At 41.2% G+C, this 22,884-nt stretch overlaps 1 protein-coding gene across 1 annotated transcript; it reads right to left on the reverse strand.

The window, feature by feature from the left end:
* Positions 1 to 4,983: 4,983 nt before the first annotated feature.
* Positions 4,984 to 15,636, reverse strand: CHST10 (carbohydrate sulfotransferase 10). Its single transcript, XM_062515032.1, has 5 exons — positions 15,522 to 15,636; positions 12,615 to 12,712; positions 9,619 to 9,853; positions 7,361 to 7,466; positions 4,984 to 5,521 (listed from the first exon to the last, which is right to left on the reverse strand). The coding sequence occupies exons 1-5, from the start codon at positions 15,619 to 15,621 to the stop codon at positions 4,984 to 4,986; spliced, it is 1,077 nt and encodes a 358-aa protein (XP_062371016.1). The 5' UTR covers positions 15,622 to 15,636.
* Between the last annotated feature and the right edge of the window lie 7,248 nt (positions 15,637 to 22,884).

A 22,884-nucleotide genomic window follows, 5' to 3' on the forward strand; every position in this document is an offset into this window, starting at 1 on the left:
ATGTATAGATGCCCTGTGATCACAGTTAACCCTCCCACTTGCAGATTTGCTTCAGTCCTGCAAACTGCTCAGAAATTATTTTGTACACATCCAGGACAGTTGGCATGTTTCTGGCAGTTAAGAGCGGGCACTGCATTTCCAGGGGTGCAGCCTTCAGGATTATTCTTTCATTACTTCCTTCCACTTTTTTTTTTTAATCCCTTTCCTCCTTTCTGTGATTTCAAACAGATACTCACAGTAGATGTTTCACACTTTCAACCTGCCATGTGCATGCTGTCCCATCAGCATCTGCTCCTCTGGCATGCACATACATGCATTGGGGAGCATGCTTGCTCCTCTGACACCTCCCAGGAAACTTCAGCAACTCTCCTTCAACATATCCAGCATCGCCAGGGGCCTTAGAAAAACTGCCCATGGTTTTTTTCAGCATTTCTTTCCCAGGCTTTGCCTCCCTTGCATTTACCAGTTTGGAATTTCTAACAGCATGGCTCCTTTGCATGACTCAAAGCCAACACTCATCTTTGTTCCCTTTCACTCCTGCCTGGATTAAAAGGGAAAATGATGATTTTACAGCAGGAAGCCCCAAACAGCACCATTTTCGTGCTTACTCCAGCCAGTTGCCACCAGCTGCATGGCTGCAGGCTTAATGCTGCTCTCTTCATAAGGGAAATGTCTCCTGCTGCATAGCAACACAGGCTGCAGGCCTTCCAAAGCCACTCTAGTGTCAAAGAGATGAGTCACCTCAGGCTACTGCCACACGCAGGAAACCAAGCTGACAGCTCAGCTGCACACAACTGCATTAAAAGCACAGAAATAGAGATTTATACAAAGCAGCAGCAAAGCTGGCTGCACACATCAGTGTGAGTCGAAGTCACTCCTCCTCCAGGAGAGAAGCACTCCGTTCACCAGCTCAAGCACTACAGGCTTTGCTGCTAATAGGATCATTTCTTTCTAAAACATTCCCCATGGCAGCAGCCCAGGAACACGCACAGCTAACTTAGGCTGAATGGGAATTTTCCACCACCCACAAGCCTCTTTGTACCTTAAATCAATAAATCTTCTCAAGCACATGCCACAAAGAATCCACACCAGTCTCTGCAGATGACATGTAAGAAATAACTGGACACGATAAATCTCCAGCAACCAACTCCCATGTCAAGTTTCCTTTGCACCCTCACATTTCAAATGAGCGTATGTTGACTTTACACCTCCTACCAGCTCCTTTTGTGTTGCTATAACAAAAAAAATAGGATGGGGGTTTAGCGTAAGTCATTACAAGGCCATTAAACAGAAAAATCATTCCCCCTCTGTCAATTAAGAAATATCAGATACAGGCAGATACACTGACAAGACATCCTTTTTCATCTAAGAAAATAAGCTTAAGCAATCCCCATATAATCACTCTTTCTCAGCAAACTTTCTGGAGCTCAGATAAGATCAAAGGCTGCTCTCCCAGCCAACAAAGTTATTAACACCTCAAGGAAAAAGTGATGTTGCACAAAAGCCAGAGCTGTCTGCTGGCTTCCCTAATCTGAAGATGGAGACACATGGAGCAGCAGGGAGCCTTACCTCCATACAAACAGGGCAGCATCCGCGCATGAATCAGGAAACAACGTGCTTTTTTTGGGAAGAATACGTATTTTTGAGAGATTTTCTTTGACAGAACAGTTCCCAAAATAAAAAAAGAAATGTATGTGTATTTTTAACTACAGAAAAACATCTTCATGGCACGCAATCACAAAGCACAACAGTGATAATAGTGTGTTGAAGTTAAAAGGAAAGGGGATAGGCATTACTATAAAGTTTTTTCACAAGCAAGTGAATTCTGAATCCAATTTCACAAGGCAAACCCTCTTACTCCCAAGATCTCAAAAAAACCAGTCAGCTCAATTTTATTAGGAACATGAAGATAACAGACCCATGGAATCGATTTTAATTTAATTTTTGTCTTTGTTAGCTGAGATAAGAGACCAAACTGCAGGTAGCACTAGGGAAGAGAGTCCATTAGAAACTAGAAGCGCCATAGGAGCAGATACAGTAAAAGTGCTTCCCGTTTGTATTTTTGCTAAAGCCAAGCATGGACTCTCTGATGTACAAGGAGTGTTTTTCCTCCTATTTTCAAGAAAATTACTTCAACTCACTACCTCTTGACCTTTCTTTGCAAAATGTTGTTAAAATGGGCCAAAGGATTCAAAAGCTACTGAGGAGAGACAACAGAGAGACACAGATGCACAAAGCAAGGATGTGAATTTGTTTTCCAAAGCTGTAACAATAATAAAAAAGGAGAAAGAATAATCTGGGACAGCAGTCTCAAAAATATATCATAAGAATCAACTGCAGATTGAAAGTGGTATGAAAATAACATCTGAATAGCTAAATTATGTTTCTGCATGCCACTGAGACTACCTTTGTAAAAGCCTTGTGCAGAGTACAATCAAGCTAAAACAAACCACGAGCATTTAATTCATCATAACTAGAGTGGCAAGGGTATCCTCCCTAACAGGGCACACTCTGACCATCATGCCTGCACTGCACCAATTTAAGGAGAGCCCTACCACACCTTGCCAAGGACCACAATGGTATACAAATTTCCTCAAGAGATGTACCAAATTTGCACCATTGTTACTTCAGCCATATAAGGAAAAAACCCTGCACGCTTCTAGAAAATATAACTCAGGAACACGTAACTGAAAGGAGAAACTTCACATTTGAATTGAAGAAATGATAATGTGCATTGCAGCTCCAGCCTGAAAAGCACAGAGATGAGAGAGGATTATACACTCCTGCCTAGGTCAGTCTGTATCTCTGTTCACAGATGGCTGAGAGAATGCAGTACAGAGAAAGCTCTCAGAAAAAAATTATTATTATATTTATGTAGCACTCTCCATACGGCAATTTTTAAGCAAGCAATACATTAAGCAATTTACCAAGAAAAAGAGAAACATACACTGCCTTCTGTGTGATCAGTAGCTTATACTTTCAGAGAACAATTCTACTTTATTAAACTTTAAGGCCTGAATTTACTAATACATTATTCATTGTTACATTTTAAATTGGCAGCAAGGTAATCAATTGGGTTATTAGCTTCAAAATGTATTTATCAGTGCATTTTGCCAAGTTTCCATAATAATAAAACCACAGAAAAACCTGGATCTGTTAACATCTTTCTCTCATCGGTTAAGAGCTAACAAGTTAGGGCACTGTAACTGTTGTTAAAAAAACCAACCAACCTGAAAAATATCCTACCTTCCAACTTTGCCACCCTGTGTTATTCTCTTGCTAACAATGCCCATTTAATTATACTCCTTTATTTCAGTTCCTCTTTTGAGATCTTTCTGAAATCATTTCCAGCTACAACAGGGGTACCTGTTTGGGGATAGCAGCACATGTCAGGCTGGTATAGCTTTCCTTTTACACAACTACAAGAGGCTTCCTTGTGTTAATACAGAAAGCTATCAAAAACATAACAGTGGCTGGAATTAAAAGCAGATTCCATAGAACTGGTTGTCACTAGCAGTTCTAGCCAGCAACATTATGCTGTTCTGAAAATAAATCCTTTGGGACTTTAATACAGTTCACATGCTCACTGTGACAGAGCAATGCCTGTATTTCAGATATTTGGTCTACCTCTCTTCCATGGTCTGCAGAATGAAGTGGTAGCACACTGATCTTTACTGCTGGTAAACTCAGACAAGAGACTGCTTTTTGTAAGATACCATACAAGCACAAGCAAATACGATGGTTGCATCCACTCAATTCAATTATTTTCTTTTTTTTTTTAATGCATAAAATGGGTACATAAATTTAGGAGAGATTTAAACTTTTGGCAAATAGCCAATTTACCATATCAGTGACATAAATGTTAGCCATTTTTCACTTGGTATACCATGGCAGTGAATCACTGGAAAAATCAGGGATTCATCTTGACTCCTCTCCTTTAGCAGTAGGGACATGAATTTTCAGACAGGGATAAACTTTCTTCTCTGAGGTATTGAACTGAGCAAGGCTAAATATAAGAACAAGGTAGACTGTTAATGCAAGTAAGCAACTCTTTAATATGACATCTTGCTTTTGTAACTTCTTTATTAATCTTAACCGTTAGAAGAAAAACAAGTTAAATTGTGTGAGAGCATCTTGTGATTATTGTATGTGCTCCCACAAATACAACTGATACTTTAAATTAATTTTCCTTCACAGTTCCCTTAACAGTTTCATATTTTTTCTATGCTCCACTTGCAACTGGTGTTCTCAAATAACTTACATAGCCAGGAGTTAAATAATCTCTTGAAAATCAAAAGTAGAATTATGAGGCTCAATACATCAGTAGTAAATACAGTAAACACTTGACAAAAATACAGAGACAGCTGGGGTGTGGAACCAGTTCATTTTCTTACATCTCTAAAAGCTTCTGTCTAATTAGGTTCATTTTTTGACAAACAAGATCAGTGCTATTGTAGCAGTCAGATGACAGAACCTATATGGTTATATCTGTCAAGCATCTAATTAATTTCTAGTCTTGTACTGGCTTCTCATATACAAAGCTCATGGGAGACTACATGACTTTCTCATGAGCAGGAATCATTATGTTTACCCAAGTGTCAGGGTTAACCTACAGTGAAACTGCCATCTCTATAAACACTTCACATTTCAAAAATGGCACTCTGTCTTGGAGGAGAGGAAGATCATAGCCCATTTGTCCTCCCTCTTTTTTCCTAAAAGGAAGAGGGGAGAAGTAAAATTCTGTATTTTAGATATCAGAGACATAATTTCTAACAGATTGCAATGTCATGTACTGAAACATGGTCAGGAAACAACAACTATAAGCCCCTACTTGTTCATATGACAAATATTTCATTGAAAAGTGGAGCAACACCAAAAAGCTAGAAAACAAATGGTCATTCTCAGCTCTGCCAGTGTTGCAGCTGGTATTCACACAGGTTTAGATTAATCCATGAGATACTTTTTCATATCTTATCCCAGGTGTCAGTTAAGCAAGAAATCAGGCTCACGATAACCAAAGAGTTTAAAATCTCCTTCAAATCGTGCATAGAGGCGTCTTATGTCTCTCTTGCTAATTCCTGAAAAGTACCGCTCTACTTTTGTTCTGTTGTACACTGTTATTCCTGGTGGGATTGTGGGGTATGATACCAAGTGGTCTATGCCAGCTGCTTTCAAGATATACGGAGCATCGTCCTCCAGGGTTTCGTGGTGTCCAATCACACTGTATGTGATTTCACAGGGAGCACAAAGTTCCACATATGTTACCCAGTGAATTATGTGGTCACCAAACTGAACATCCAGCCACCGGTGATTCGGGTCCCCCAGGTAGCGCACAAAATCCTCAAACTGCAGCCCTTTGGTCTCTGTGCGATTCTTTCTGTATTTACGAATGATGCCGGGAGCAATTTCATGCCGGTACCAAGGTTCAAACCGAGGATTGTGCACAAACTTGTCTTTAAACGCAGAAATAAGTCTTTCAAATGGATCTCTAACAATAAAAAACTTGAAGTATAAATTCAATCTAAACAGAGGAAGAAAAAAATTAATGAAGCAAAGCATTTAGTATATACTTACGAAATGTACATAAACTCTGACCACAGACATAGCAACGTGAATCCTAAGAGCACTTGCATCAATATTATAAATCAGTAGGACTAAATGCAATTTCTGTCTTCTTACTAGCGGTTTTCACACACACAGGACAAAGAAGAAATAGTTTATCCTAGTTTTCACATTTCATTCAAACTGGAGGAGTTTAGCTTATCTCAATCCACAATAAACAGGAGACAAAAGTCACTTAGAGCTCCAAGTTAAAGATATTTGTAAAGTCATGTGATCAAGCCCGAAAAGCAAAATAGTTAATGACATGGGGAAAAATGCATTGGTGCAGGTAAATGCATATAAAAAGGCTGCATTTTTCACTGGCAGGCAGTTAGATAAATTGCTGAATAAGTACAAAAAAACTAAGAATGGTATATTATTTTGATGTTTTATCATGCTTCCAATAATGGCTGAGAGCACAGTTTACAACAGAATTTCATGCATTACTGTGACACTAATATATGTAATATTCTGTAGTCAGATTATCTGCAGGAGGAATAAATTGAAAACAAAGTTCATTTCAATAAACAGCTAAGGAAACAGATTAAGAGCCCAGTCCACACTGAAATAAGAATGGATGGACTGGATATGGAAGGACTCTTCAGCCTGTACAGCACTTGAATCATACTCCAGATACTTCTGACTTACTCCTAAGCCAGGCAGGGCTACATAGAGGTCCTCAAACTAAATCAACAGATCCACATCATCCTGCTTTCCACACCTAAACCTTTGGTAATTTCAGATCCAAACCAAATCTATGTTACCTCCAACATAGCTTCCATGCTGAGCAGAATGCAGTAACCCAAGCAATAATGGATTCAGCTTCATATATCCTAACTAGGGCTTACCCCCAGGGTGAACAGTTCCTTTCTGCAGGGCTGCTCACAGGGAGGAGAACAGATGCACGTTCTCAAGAATGCAGTGACAATATTTTCCTTCACACAATATCAGAACAAACAAGTGACCCCAATTCTACAAGCACAGCTGTGATAAAGGTCCTTGTGCCACTGCATGCAACAAAAAAACTTGTACCGAGCTCTACTGATGTGTGACACATGTATAAAGGGCTGACTTTTCAGAATGGTGTAATGCATGCAAGCACATGCTTACAAGTGTCCACTGTCATCCTACGTCCTGTTCTCTCCATGTTGCCAACCCTCACAAAGATTATATATGGCATAGGCTCTAGTAGAGATAAGAGCAGGCACGGTTAAAAATCTAACTAAAGTGACGTAGAAGTTCTATTGCAGAGTAATTTTTGGCTCTGAAAATAACCAGAAGCACTTAAACAGGAAGACAAAGTGGTTCAGCTGAATGGAAAATATTCTGGGGGTAAGAAGCGCTAACAATTTAATCTAACCAGTTCAGTCCCAGTAAGTAAGTCTACTACAATGACAATCTTATTTGCAGGCAATAAGGTTTACCATGTAAGACACCAGGATGGGCTGTCCAATTAAAACTTCAGTTCTGAAGGTCAACTACCAAACAGCTAGGTATGCACTGAATTACAGAAACATTATATCCCAGGGAGTTGGTTCACCTAACTACATCACAAATTACACTGGTGTTCTCCTTCAAAGCCAGTAGGAAGGCAGACATAGCAACATCTGTGAGAATAACAGAATAGTGCTATAATACAAGTGGTGTAGCAGAAACCCTGCTGCCCTCAGTTTCAGATGCAGACTTCAGCTGTACCCTTGACTGCTCATAACACCACTGACCTCAAACCCCTCTCACACTCACGGGCAGGGCCACTTACCGTTTTTTAATTTCAGAGTCACTGAAAGAGGACAAGCGTGGAAGGCCATTCTTCTCATGATCATGTACAATGTTTTCTGGGATCTCGTCTATGGAAGAAAATGCTCCTAGACAAATCAAAATGAGAGAGCAAGTGATTCATTCAAGGGGAAAAAAGTGAGCGTAAGCAAGCATGTGTGCCTTTGGCTGACAGTTTTATGTCTTTCTCTTTTCTTTATTTTTACCATTTAAAGCTACTATGTTTAAAACTGTTAAATTATGAGAGATTCTAACTGTGAAGCTGAAAACTGTTAAAATTCTTTAGCGTATGTGACATCAAGGTCTGAGACCAAATGGCCCCAAAATTCTCAGAAAAGCATATTATGCAAATTTCATCAGCAATTATGTCTAAGCCTGTAACTCCTCACGTGTCAGTGTCCCCATTCTCTTTCCCTCTGCCTGCACATACAAATAGAGGAAGACTTTCAGGATTATCTCAGAAGAAGGAACCAGCTTTTTGGCTGAATTTCAACCACCAACAAAAATAAATGCTATGAGCTGCTTTTGGAACTGCTTCAATGCAAAAGTACTTTGCTTTCAGGATCCATAAACTTTTTTTAACAAGTATGCTGTACTGGAACAAAAATTCCAATCAGAGAATGCTCCACAGATTAAAAGGCACTAAAATTAACAACATAAGTCTCCAGACATTCATTTCTGCAAGCACATGAGCTGACAAGAAAAATAACGTCACTTAACTCTGCTGCGTTCATTTTCTTATCCTGATCCTGGAAGGTTTTATGACCTTGAGAAACATTTCATGTGGCCCCTTGGGCTTTAGGCATGAACCTTCACACAACATTGTTTCAGAATATCAACCTGCAACAAGCATAGGGTGCTACAAAACAAGCCTGTTAAGTGAAAGCCTCTACAGCCTCGTTTCCAGAACTGAAATGAGTAATACATACCACTCAGCTGCTCAGTTTTCCAAATTACTTTTTTTTTCCTAGAGGGGACAGGGATGAGGGGTGGGGACGGGGGTTGTATTTTATCAGTTTCAGGTTTTCAATTGTATTTTTTGGTACCACAGGTGAATCTCATGTGGTCAACAGACACCAGATCAGACAGCCTCAGAAACTGATACCTTGTGTTCATTCAGAGAACATACTTGGTACAAGCAGGAGCAGAGTTAGCTCCACCACAGTGCCACAGCTGCATTGCCCCATCCTGACCCTCCAAATACCACTTAGGTACTTGGACATAAATTATTCCCCCTCAAGTATCAGCCCTATCAGTCTCTTCTGAGACTACCCAGAAAAGAGACCACTGTTTATGTGGAAGCAATTTTCTATCATTATCCAACATGACAGAACTAGCAAACTCAAGGTAGAAAGTTCCCTGTTGTTAAGACATAAGTTATCCTCCACTCAGCACAGCCAATACATCCCTGCCCATCCTGAGGCATTCTTTGCATGTTATCTCTCAAATGCTGATAAGAGCAGGTACTTCCAATGCCCTCATATAGTTCCATATTTAGTACTTTGAGTGTGGCTTTCATAGGTATTAAAAAACATGCACACACACGGGTACAGGCATATCTCTGCTAGATTTTTAGCTTACATCCATAGATCAAGGATGAAATTAACATTAAAGTTTTCAGTGTTAGTACTGCTTGCTAGAAAAGTTTTGCTGAGGGACACAGCTCATTTGCTTATTTTTCAAACACACTAGTCCCTTTATTCCTTCTTTGATCATCTTTTATAACATATCTTTGGTGATCAAACTATTGCATTAAGCACCTTAGAATCTTCGTAACTCTTATGATGGTCCACTGATAGAACACACACAAGATTTCTGCAATACAGACCAACATCAGCACCAAGTTTTAACTGGCTTTCTTCATGGCTAAAATCCCTAGTTAAAACTCACTGGCCTTTAGCCAGAAATACAGTATTATTGTTAATAAGGAATTATAGTACCTTGTCATATAATTCCTAATTCTATAAATTAGTGTACCTCAAGGATAAGAAACGAACCTACCACACGCACATGGGTACTCTGTCATGACTCAAATAACTTTTGAGCCAAGTTATAACAATACCTATTTTTACAGAAAGAACAGATCTCATTTTAAGGGGATGTTCTGAAAGGACTAAAAACAACTGTGATGAATGAAAAGCTGGAATTGCAGAAAGAATCCATATTAGTTGCCCCAGTTAGAGCAATTCCATTTCCTCCTCCTCCTCCAAGAATCCCACACACCCACAGAAAAGTAGATACCATTTAAAACGATCAAGACTTTTTTCCACTGAGTGTTGCCCACTTTTGGTGTCTGACAAAACAGGATCTTGTGCTTGTCACACACAAATATTCGGTCCAAGACGAATTTGGAAACTGCAGTGTGAGAGAGATCTCTCAATGCAGTGTCTCTGCAGACATTCCTGAGAAGCTCAAGTCTTTCCATATGAACAAGGGGTTGGTGGATCAGATTTCCTGACAAAGTTTTTCCAGTTGGCTTTATGAAATGCAGAGAAGAAAGAAAAAAACAAAAGTTAAAGACTTTAATTTTCAGATCAAATTCTAAAGTATAAAAATCCTCAAACTATGCACCTTAATCACTCCCGGATTCGTGATTAAAACATTGCTATATATTAACTAAAGGAGTAGTCCACAGTTTGCTTCCTGTGCTGCTGCTGTACACTGGTTAAACTCTTAAGACATTACACGGTACTATAGAGCACTAAGAACTTTTCCACACAACTTAAGTCTGCTGCACAGCAGCAGGGTCTTATCTGTGCGGATAAAACATGCCTTGATAAAATACTGGAATTCCCACAGAGTTTCAACAACCTGTAACAAAGCTTCTGAGAGGTTAGGATGGGAATTTCAACATAAATTATGCTTTATGGTCTGAGAAGATGGGGCTGACCAATGGTGTGATTCTTGGGGATGTCCTGTGCAGGCTAAGAGTTGGACTCCATGATCTTTGTGGGTCCCTTCCAGCTCAGAATATTTTGTGACCTATCTGGCTGGGAAAAAAAAATTAGGATAAAAGTTCTGTGTTCTTGTGTTGTTTTCTAGCACCTGTAGGCATCCAGTGTTTCCATTTATCCAAGCTGAAATAAAATCAGGTGAACAGAAATGTGAACAATGAGCATCAGTGTAACAAATAAAAAGTAGCAGGACACCTCTCTCCAAAAATGGATGCTTCACATACCTCATTTTTCTGAGACTAAGACAGGAACCACAACCACCTCTTGCCTCACAACTAGTGGAGTGAGAGAAAAAAGGAGCTTCTCTAATTAAGAGGTGATGGGAAAGTTTAAATTTCTACAGACAAATTTTCACCTTTCCACTAACTTGAATGGCAATCCCCAACATCAATACAGACTAGGGGATGAACTGATTGAGACTAACCCTGCCAAGGACTTGGGGATACTAATAAGCAAAAAATCGGATTTGTGCTGGCAGTGTGCACTTGCAGCCCAGAAAGCCAACTGCACCCTAGGCTGCATAACAAAAGCACTGTGGCCAGTAGGTCAAAGGAGGTGATTCTTCCCCTGTACTCTGCTCTACTGCCACCCTGGAGTGCTGCTTGCAGCCTTGGGGCCCCAGCACAGGAAAGACATGGACCTGTTAAGGGAGGGTCCAGGAGGCCATGAAGATGGTCAGGAATTGAGCACCTCTCTTACGAGGACAGGCTGAGACTGTGGCTGTTCAGCCTGAAGAAGAAAAGGCTCCAGGAAAACCTCACTGCAGCCTTCCAATGCTCACAAGGGGTTTGTAAGAAAGACAGACTTTTTACCAGGGCCTGTAGTGACAAGACTGGGGTAATGGTTTTCAAGTAAAAGAAATAGATTTAGACATTAGGAAGAAATTGTTTCCTATAAGGGTGGTCAAGCACTGGAACATGTTACCCAGAGAAGCTGTGGATGGCCCACCCCAGAAATATTCAAGGCCAGGCTGGATGGGGCTCTGAGCAATTTGGGCTAATGTCCATAGCAGAGGGCTTGGAATTAGATGATCTTCAATGGTCCCTTCCAACTCAAAACATTCTGCGACTATATGATTTTAGGTACAGCGTCCAAGCAATAGAGGAAAAAAATAATTATTTTATTTTTTTGTCCCAACCTTCCATAAGGAAAAATATTTTTTGTTCCATAAGGAAAAAAAAAAAAAAAACCTACTTTTTCTGTTTGTGACTCTTCTCCAATACCCCCTGCTCAGAATGTAATCTCAACAGCCTGTCAGATTATTTTATCTGTCCGAACAATTCTTTCTGCATGCAACCAAAATTAATGTTGTTATTCTACATTTTATGCTGTCAGGAAGTCAAGAGGGAATTGCTTTAGATTCAGAAACCTTATTATCCTCTTCCATACTAATAAAGAAAGCTATTAAAACTCACTATACATATCTGCCAGCCTTCCACTGAACAAAGTGTTTTTCCCAAGTATTTTGAAGGCAACTTAAATTTCATGGTTTTGAAAAATGAAAACAAAAAGAGTCATATTTATACAACTAGCTTACCTTCTATGATGCATCACAAAAATACTTTAAACAAAAGATGACTTATGTACCAATGCAAAACAAACAAACAAACAAAAAAAAAACAAACAAAAAACAAACAAAAAAGAGCCCACTCTGCAACCAGCCTCAAATTCACATTTGTATAAAGGATTCACATTTGTATAAAGGATTTTCAGAGTTTCATTGTCTATTTGCTGAAAGCACAGAACTATGCATATAAAAGATCAACTGGTATTGACTACTATTGTGTTCATGTTCTACTTTGGAAAAATGCTGAAATGTGAAACACAAAGAGCACAAATCATGAAAAATAAACTGACACTGATAAAAAAAAGAAACAGAGATTGGCAGAAATCTAAGAGAATATAGGAGACACAGGCTTGCCCTCAACAACCACAAACCTGATCACTATGGCAAGACAGAACACAAATAATCCAAAACTGGGCCATTATATTAAAAATGCTAACAAAAACAACATCCTGACCTGATAAAGGAGTACTGTAACAATTTTCTTCTAGAAATGGAAACACATTAAGTTGAATCATTCAGATGAAACAAGACAGCAGGTTACCATAACAAACCAGCTTTGTGAAGTTAAAATGAATTCTGTTGGCTCCAACTAAATAGAACAATCTGAATAAATAATTCCTGTCTAGCAATTCATATTAACACCAGGAAGCCCTTCCTTAATCTCTTATTTTCTTCTACTCTTTAATATACATAACCTTTATCTCAACAGTATGCACCTGGAGTTCTTCAGGCCAATGTTTTTCCTCTGGCACATGTACCTCCTCCACTTTTGTCACAGCTGTCAGTATCAATGGCTCTTGCTTGGCACCATAGCCTACAGAAGGGAGAGAGATAACAGCATTACAGAAGGTGAGGGGAAAGCAACTATTACTGCTTTACAACTAACACACATGAACTTTACTTTCTGTATTAAGCTTATAAAACAGCAAGATTTGTTTTTACATGGAAAGGTACTAGACAAGACAGACACAGACTATGAATATTTTTAAGGATGTCCTCTGTGAGAATTTTGAATGCAACTTCATCTGAGTTTTATCAAAGAAACATACCCATTAGATTTTACTTGGCTTTTTTGGTTGTTTGCTTTGCTTTTTTCTAGAAAGTGTGCAGAGAGACATCAAAGTCTGAATCCAAATACTGCACTTCATAGACAATTTGGTATAACTATATGGACATGTGCACTAGAGATTATTATTTTTCAATGAACTTGCCAAAGCATGTCCAAATAAAAAAAATTAAATCTATCAGGTTCCTCTCTTCCCTTATACTAGTTGAAATGTTTCTTTTTTTGTAGACTATTAAATGTATAAGAAAAAAGTGTTGTTATGGACACCCTTTTATTTTTGTGGTGCTCTAAGTAAGCATCTATAACCAACAATAAATAAAGATCCCCTCTTCCTTTATTACTGGACCGATGACCTTCCTCAGAGATTCTCACAACAACAACAAAGTCAGCTGATACTCTTGCTCTTTTTTAGTGATTTTAGGGCAGCTAATAGTTTGAGACCAAATTAAAGCATGTAAGGAAGAACCCTTTTCAACTTTTGCATTTAGTATAGTACAGAAAAAAAAAAAAAACAGAAAATAACACATGGCTATAGCTTTAGTCTACATAAAAAGTCTGCAAAAACATAAAAAATAATTTGAAGCAGCTTTTCCTAACTACAAAGCAAAAAGAACATGCTTTCTCCCTGAAAATTTCTTTGCATCCATACTGCATTACTTTTCCCTGCATAAAGATTCTTCTATGAATGTTTCCTCATCTGCATCCACAGGGGTTTACTGTTTCATGGTTAAGAAAATGTGTTCACAGCCTATGTCCTTTTCATCAGGGAGTACTCTACTCTGCCTGCTCTGGATTTTAACAAGGGCAAGCATGGAAAAACAAGTCAAAACTTAAAGCAATGTAAGCATTCAAGCATTCAGAAACTATAATTATTGCTGTGCACAGACTTACTTCATGGACCTCCTCTGTAAAATACAAGTAATCTGACTCAGTGAAAGAGCAGCTAAACTATTTTTTCACTATCATTGTGTAAAACCATGCCTGTAGATGCTACTAGGAATGATGGACAGAAAATTGTTCCTTAAGAAGTTCCTATTGCTCATGCACCCAAGACATCAGTAAAAGGCTTAAACAGAAGAACATTGATTCACTGAGCATCTGCCGGTTTTATTCTATCTGCTAAGACACATCCAAATAAGAAAAAATTCTGACAAGTTGTATTTTATTAAGTCTAGAAGAGCTTCTCCAGGATTTGCCATCCTGTTTGGACTTCCTCCAAAATTCTGTTGGTATATTCAAAGTACTTCCATTCATTAGTTTTATTACAAAAACTCCAACACATATATACACTTAACCATAGTCATGCCTTTTCAGGACAAGCTTTAGAATTTATATATCATCTGCTCAGAGAACAATTCAAAAGGAGTGGAAGATTCAGCACAGAAAAAAAAAAACTAAAAAGAAAAAACTTGGCAAGCCAAGATAATAAAAAGCAAGTAAATGCAGAGGCTATGCTCTCTAATAATTATTTTTTTTAACTACATTTTAATTTTCCTGACAAATTCAGATGTAAAGAACCACCCAAAGAATACCTGAGCTGGGAAACATTAGTTAGCATAGAGGGAAATACTGGAAGATATAACTACCTAACATAAGATTAGCTGATTTGCAGATGTACCAAAACAGAACAGTTGAGTCCACAGAAAGCAAGGTTAGTCTACAGGTCTCCTCTGTAAGACTTGCTGAATAAATCTTCACATAGATGCATACTATTTATAAAGGTACACCTAATGTATTTATCCATTATCAAGTTATTGAAAAATATGGCATGAGTGCCAACGCTTCAAAAGTCACATTTTTTTGCATGTCTTAGGAAGATGCAGAAACACAGATCTCTTAAGAGTCAAAGTCGTATCATCACCTTCACCCGAAACTCTCAGTAGTACGGCTTTGTAAGAGCAGCTCCTCAGCAGACACAAAACTAACATGCTGAGTGGTGTCACCAAATGGCTTAAATTCCTCATCATCTTAATATCTCAGCTACCAAAGCAAAGCAAAAGCCTATAAGCTGTTTACAAGTCAAACAGCTGGGGATAAAACTGAATGAATGCAAGAAGCAGGCCAGAGGTGGCAAGGCAAAGTGCATTGCAAATGAAATAAAACCTTCCATAAGTTTTACATAATGCCTCAGCCACAAGACAAGCAGTGACAGAAAGACAAACTTTCATGTGAAATGAACTCCTCAGTACCTTCTGAGTATCTTCTGACTTTAAACAGGTAATAGTGCTTTGTTGTTTTTGCACGCAACTTCTACCCCAGGTAGATCACAATACTGATACTAAATGTATTTGAAAAAGCAGACCTACCAAGAGAATACTGCCAAACATGATCCCTTCTGTTTTTAACCACCAAAAAACTCCTGTGATGCAGATTTGCAGACTCCTAACAAGAAAAGGAGCTGAATATCAGCAGTGTCATTTCCAGAAATTTAGTTTTCTGCTCTCAGTCCTACTGAGAAAGTAATAACACGCAAAGAACTACTTTTCACATAAAAGAGCATTTTTGTGAAGCACTATTCAATTTTCTGTTTCACATCAAACATTAAAGCTAAACTTACCATCTGGGTCTTTAAAAGTCAATGTGATAAATTTGCTAGCAACCATGAACATGAATATCACCCAAAAGCATGCAGCTAGTAGCAGCCACTGGTGGTGCATGTTGTCAGATGTGAGCCATATAAAGCTGGCACTTCCTGTTTGAAAGAGAAGATTGATACATTATTTTTGTTGCAGTTCAAAACTTTGCAGACAAACACTTTTCATAACCAAAAAGACTTTAATATGTATGTGTGTCATAAAATAGAGCAGTAGATTTCACTTTTTGTTCATTCAGCTGTATTTTTAACTAACCTTAAGGCTGAGGCAATGTAACCACTTGCTGTTATCAAAGGGAGGCCTCACTCCGTCACCCCCGTGTACACATTCCTCCCTCCCGTTTGTGCTGGGAATAGCACTGTTGGTCTGAATGCTTGGAGAGACAAATCAAAAACTCCAGCCTTCTTGAAGGAGAGTTTATTTTTTGATTCAGTTTAGCAAGACAGCCCATTGTAGGAAAGGGAGAATGAAGAAGGCTATGCTCTCAGTGGTAGATGTAGCATTAACACTATACTTGGTTATCCCAAGTCAGCTTATGACATGTAACATGGACTCTTGCCCTGTCCAGCTACAGAAATTACAGGCTGGAAGCTACCAAGCTGGAACACTAAGCCTAGGCTGGCCAAATATTTTTCAGTTTCCCTGCAGCAGTGCCTACTACCTGTAGGTGTATTCTTGTAGGTAAGCCTCAAAGACAGAACTTCCTCAGGTGTGCAGGAAGGGCTACCCAAACAATTGAGACTATACTTTTAATGAGCTTAGTTTTAGTTTTAATCACCCACAGGAACTGACTGAATACACACATACCCTGATTTTTGAAACTGCTATCTTAAACAGATTATTTTCTACGACTCTAAGATTTAATGTAAGGAAACCAATGATAAAAATTATTGAAGTTCCCAGCCACTAAGAGAAACAGAAATTTTTAAGCTGTATCTTTAGCTGAATTTCCAACTTCCGATGGGGAATACATGCAGGGGTGGATACCAGGTATCTGTGAAAGCCCCACTGCAAATACAAAAAACAACCCACACCCAAAACCTATAAAAATACAGCACTATTGCCTCTACTGATGCTGGAGAGGCAAGACACCTGAGGGGCTGAACTCAGATGTGGAAAAGAGTGAATGCTTCCCTTTGAGGACACAAGCAACACAACATGTGAACATTTAACCAAAGAGGATCTAATAAAAAAATCTCAAACAATAGCATCCTCACAACAATCCTATAACTAGCAATAGGATCAAACTCAAAGAAGTCTGAGTCCTAAAGTAGCCACAGGCAACTTCAATGAGAGTCACATCTGCACAGTTTGTGATCACAATTTCTATACAGACATTTAAGTGAATTGCCAAGGAATACAATAAATCCCCTCATTCCCCACTTTGATGCAAAAACAAAACGTTAGTTAATACTCCTAAGGAAGTGTTTATTAAGTTTTTTAGTCATATACCAGTATTCCAGCTTCTTCATTCCCACAAAGCTTCAATAACAGAAGTAAGCCTGGTTTTGATGTTGTTTCAGCATGCCCACCTGCAACACTACTGCTACAGGTGCCAATTGCTTTTCCAACTAGCTTTTGCCTTCCAGCAATGCAAATGTTTCCAGGAAGAATTCTCTCCACAGCTGACAGCAGTGACCCATCTTCAGGATATGCTGAAAGCCTGTGCAGACAGTCAGGCAGTTCAAAACAGACCTGGGACCCAAATGATGTATGCAAAATGGGTAAGAGGAGGAAAAGAACTGAGTATCTCCAGTTTAAGGGAAAAAAATATTAGCTAGTAGCAGTGTTCAGGCCTACTTGTATCTTCTCAGTGCAGCATTTTTCAGCTTGGCTTCTCAAACTTCCTTTCTTTCTCCCTATTCTGTCTATTTTTAAGTACTTCTAAAAACACTATACCTAGCTATCAACCATCTTGTGGATGATTACAGGTGCTGTGACCTCCATTAAGACATTGTTTGTCATCTCCTGGTTTTTGCTGAAATCCCCTGGCTGATAACTGATCATGCAACATGCCAAACATGTTTATTCTTCATGATCTGGAACACTGTTGACAAGGAAAGGCAAATACCATAGTAATTCCATCAGACTGGTCTCTTTTCAGCTAAGTAGTTCAAAAGTTATTCCCATCCTACCACTGCACCAGTACAAACCTGCCCTAAGATTCATGCTGAAAACCCCCAAAGGACCAAACTCAAGGGTCCTCATTTTTCAGTCTGCCACGAAATGCACTGTCTACTCAAGCACTGAGATTTGTTACCTTTACTCTCAGACATTGCATTCATTTCCAGCTCTTACAGAAGATAAAAATTCAGATCAGATATCAAGACACAGAACTGTAGTAACGACATTTTTTACTTTTTAGGTAGCTCTGCTAAAACCATGAGAACCATTCTATATTCAAAACACTGAATGCAGCAGACTGACAGAAACTTGCAGAGAACACTCTGCAGGAGGAAAATCAGCTACAGGCTTTTCAGAGGTATGATGAAAAGTCTGGGCCAAACCTCTCTGCCCAACTCAGTATATTTGTTCTACATCCCTGCTAGTCTGCCTGCTTCTATAACGGTGATGGATGCACACCATTCAGTAAGGACTATTGATCTATATCCCTTTATGTAATTTATGTATTGGATTTCTAAGAAATTGTGTTAAATCACGTGGGAAATGCAGTTCCTGTGCGCTTTGACCCAAAATGCAGTGAGTGGAGAGAGGACCCTGCTGCCAGGTCCTGTGCTGTAGGTACAGGAAAGCATTTCAGCCAGTCACCTACAAGCACTAGAATCCTCACTTTAAGGACAGGGCTTAGAGAACAGGAAGGGGTCAGAACTGCAGCCACATCCATAAGAACCACCACTTTTACCCTTCAAGATATGGAAGCTAAGAGGAAAACATTAAGCAGTTTTGTCTACTCTTTTCTTTTTAATGTGCACAGGAAATCTGCAACCATGCTCATGAAAGTCTTGTCATGAAAGGGTCTTGTCAGAGGTTCTGCCATAAAAGTAATTATGATGTTACTACACCATTATTCACTTCTGGCATCCTAAAGCACATCTGTATCAGCAGCTCATCACTGATCTCAAGAAGCAGAACTATTCAAAGCTACAGACAGGAGTACCTCAACCATTTATGCTCACTTAAATGCAATGATCAATACTTTTTTAAAAAATAATGTGTTTATGTTGTTTCTCTGTCTCTACCTTAATATTTTCATTGTTTTCACAGAGGGCAATTGCATTTCCTATTTTATCTCTAGCCGTACTGCATTTCTGTTCCTCTCCTGCACTTATTTTCCAGTAAATACATGTATTAGCTTCTGCTCCTTCTTTTTAAAAGGCTCCTTCAGCTTCCGAAACAGTCTTCTATTTCTGGTTGTCTAAAACCAAATTTTTCTTTGCAAGCAGACAAAAGCAAGAAATATATTGAAGGTTTAGTCCATTTACTCACAATGAAATACACAGCTTTCTGGTTACTTTCTCCCTCTTATTGCAATTCTACACTTTTTAGGAGCACAAGATCTCGAAACACCTGTCCCCACACATTCCTCTGTCTTTCCTTCTCAGGGCTACCACAAACCATCACATAACCCTCAGATAACCAGACAATGGGTTTTGCATGAGAAAAAATGGGATCACCAACACACACACACCCCAATACACAACACAAACATGAACCAAAGATCAAGACACAGAGTTGCAGGTTTGACCCACGGCCTGCAAGTAACCTGCTACCTCAAATAAACACTCATTCTTTGTAGAAGACTTCTGTCTTCAAGTGAATGATGGGACAAAGTGGAAAAGATGTAAGTAGCATTAAAACTCAATGCACAGTCTCTGCTCTGCAGCATATGCTGCTTGCGCAGGGGCTCCTTGGCAGGACAGTCCCTGCCATCGTCAACGGCAGTGACATGCCAGGAGGCTCAAACTCCCAACTGCTTGTCCATCAGCATACGATGACTGATGTCACTGGAAACAACTGGTTAAGGGAGGCCAAGCAACAGCTAACTGGAAAAACCTAATCCATTTTCATCAATGTTTCCTTTGTGTTATCTTACTGGTAAGAAAATCTGGCCAATTTGCCATATAAAGAAATTTCAAACTAACATACACCACAGATGCTCCTCTGGCAAGTTGCGTGGTGCTACGATAACATGCATCATAACTGGTTCTTTCCTATGGCTCTTCTCCCCGCGAGGGCACTAACAGGACTGTGTGTCTGCTCATCCAGCTCCTGCTGGGGCCCGGAGCGCTCCCTGCGCACGCAGTTCACCTGTCAGCGGGATGTGAACCAAGGACCGGGGCAGCAGAGCCGGCACCGGCTGCGTGACCCTCCCGGGCCCGGGGCAGCCCCGGCGTGTGCCCGTCCCGCGGCCCCGGGCTGTGACCGGGACCCTGCCTCGCCTCCCGCACTCCCTGCCCTGTCTGACAGACACCAGCTCCCACTCCAGCGGGCACCCCACGCTCTTCACAGCTGGGAACGGCAGCGACTCCTCTGTCCCCTGCGTCCAAGCTTCACGGGTGCTCTATTCATTCCGTAAGACCAGAGCGGTCCTCGCCAGGGCCGTGCTCCGACCGGCACGGGACGAGCCGAGGCAATGCCCAGCCCCAGCCTCAGTCCGAGCCTGGCTCTAGGCGCAAGGACCTGGGATGAACAGACAAACTTTTCCCGTTCTGGAGGAGGACGAAGCTGGGCGGGCTTCCCCTCACCCGGCAGAGACGGACAACACATACCCGCAGCGCCCGCTGGCTTCCCCGCCCGCCCCGGGGTGCCGGAGGAGCTTCTTCCCCGGGGCTGGCGGTCGTCAGGCCTTCCCCGTGGCCCTGCTCGGCCCTTCCCCGGCTTACCGGCCCTCCAGCTCCGCTGTCCGCAGCCCCGGCCCGCGGCGGCGGGGTCCCGCCTCACTCGGCGGCACTGCCGGCCCGCTCGGGCGGCCCCGGCTGCCGGCGCATCCCCCCCGGCCGGCCGCGGGCGGCGGCGGCGGAGCCTCCCCGGCCCCGCTCAGCCCCGGCCGCCGCCGCCGCCGCCCGGCCCTGCCGCCGCCGCCGCCTCCATTTCCTCCCGGGGCCGCGCGCAGGCCCCAGCCCCGCCGCCGGGAAGGGGAGGAAGGTGAAGGCCGCCGCGGGGACGGCCCGGTCCGGCTGTGAGAAGACGCAGCGGCACACCCGACCGCCCGAAGGCGGGAGGGAGAGAGGCAGGAATAGAGAGCTCTGCCCTCCCCTCCTTGCCCCGCCCCGCCTCTTCCCTCCTGCCCCTTGAGAGTGGCGTTCCAGCTGGATTCACGTGTATGCCCTTGTATGCCTGTGCTTGGGTTGTTACGTTTGGGTTTTTTTAACTGTTAAAATATCTTTCGTAGGTGACTAACGCTCGTGTTTTAAAAAAATATATGTATCTGGAAATCACAAAATTATATATATTGGAAAATACTTCTAGGATCTTTGAGCCCCCAGCACTGCCAAGGCTGCTACTAAACCGTGTTCCTGAGGATCCAAAACCCACCATCCATATAGTTTTTGAACGCTTCAGTAAGGTGATTCCACTGTTGCCCTGGGCAGCCTGTGTCAATGTTTGACCACTTTTCCCTGAAGAAATTTTCCCAAAACCTGAACTAGGTGTCCTTTGGTGCACCGTTTCTTCTGGTCCCGTCACTTGCTACTTGGGACATAAAATCGGTTCTTGCCCAACTACAACCTCCTGTTAGGGACTTGAAGAGATCAGTAGGGTCCCTTTCCATGTGACTCCTCCTCCCTAATATTTCTCCAAACACCTCTTACTATTTCTTCTATTTTCTGAAGCCCACCCTCAGGCAGGAAAGTTGCCCTTGGTCAAGCAGGAATGAAACAATTCATCTAAAAGCAGCTGGCAGAGCCAGGCGTTTCCCAACACGTCACCCTGACACGGCAGGCACAGAGTGGGTGTAGAAGAGAGCTACCCTAAAGCACTCTGAAGAACAGCTGTAGTGTGATGGCAGGTGTTGCCTGAATGCTGGTGTAGCCCAGCCCAGGCTCCTTTTCCCCCAAAGGCACTGCATAGTGCACAGAGTCATTGCACACAGCTGTGCAGTCAGTGCTCTGCTCACTGGACAAGCAAAATGCTCACCTACAGGGCTCTGACAACCACAAACCCGATCAAAAGCAGGTGCTGGTGATGTGTCTCTTTTAAACATCTATTTAAACAGGTCCTCTTGAGGACACATTGATGTCTTACAGTGCACTCCTCCCTGTTAGAGGGGGATTTAGACCCTCTGATCCATGCATTTTCAGACTTGACTATTGTGGTGCACTTTTCACTGAAGTCTGATCAAGGAAGTCCAAAGATTCTGTCACTGGTACAGATACCATGGCCAACCTATGGAGCAGAACAGGCTTATGCAAATGTGTTAGCAACCATGTGCTCAGTGCTGCACTGCTGTCTGCTGGTCTCCAGTGAAGCAGCAGAAACATAGATCTCCCTGGGAGCCAGTGGCCAAAAGCCAGTAATCAGAAACCCAATTCTCTGTCTGACTCTGTGTTTGTTTATACCAGCACCTTGGGACAGACACCGCATCCTTGTGCATCCTCCCCTCTCTGCCTGGGAAGTAGAAATGATGATTGTGATGGTTACCTTTTTGGCAAAGCACACTGGAAATCCATGGCTGTCACCAGTCCAAGTTCTTGCACAGGATAGAAAGCTGCTCCTTTCTTCAGGTTTCAGTGATGACTGCAGTTGCAGCTATGCACGGATTTATTAATAAGCAGTCTCCAGCTGTGGAACTAATTCCTGCCAGGTTATCAACCTAGGAATTTTAACCTTTCAAGTATGTTGTTACTGACATGTATAATAATTAATCCAGTACAAAAGAGAACAATTTTCCAAATTAAGCCCAGTTAATAAGCTTTGTTGCCAGTAATCAGGCCTGAAAGTGTCTGATGTAGTTGAAGAATGTGTTGCATAGGCAACTGTACTGTTGGATTATACCGTTGCTAGTTCAGGCAAACAGGATTCTTGCTACTAATAATGCTAAGCTGTAGTGGGTTTAGTGCTTTAAATAGGCAGCAAAATCAATGTGTGAGACTGGGTTCTTTTTTAATAATAGGGAATTTTTGCACTGCCACAGCAATGTAAAGGATAATTGAGCTGGTGAAAAGTCACCCTGCTTTCTCTGGAATATTCTAGAGTATCTTCCTCAGATAAATGATGCTAAAGCTGATGGAAGTGATGTACCCATTATTTTTTTTCTGTAAAGACATGGGCCTAAAGCTAAAACATTCATCTTAATAACACATTCATTGTTTATGCCACTAAAAAAAATGGGTGTATGCCCTAATAACTCTTGTGTATCTTTACTCC

Source organism: Cinclus cinclus, chromosome 2 (genome assembly GCF_963662255.1).
Source record: "Cinclus cinclus chromosome 2, bCinCin1.1, whole genome shotgun sequence".
Lineage (NCBI taxonomy): Eukaryota > Metazoa > Chordata > Aves > Passeriformes > Cinclidae > Cinclus > Cinclus cinclus.

Bases quoted from the DNA above. Each gene is read 5' to 3' on its own strand.
- CHST10 (XM_062515032.1), bottom strand. From the start codon at position 15,621: ATGCACCACCAGTGGCTGCTACTAGCTGCATGCTTTTGGGTGATATTC. The intron at 12,713-15,521 runs GTAAGTTTAGCT...TCCCTTCTGTAG, and splicing joins GACTTTTAAAGACCCAGATG to GCTATGGTGCCAAGCAAGAG. The intron at 9,854-12,614 runs GTGCATACTGTT...CATTTCATAAAG, and splicing joins ATTGGCCTGAAGAACTCCAG to CCAACTGGAAAAACTTTGTC.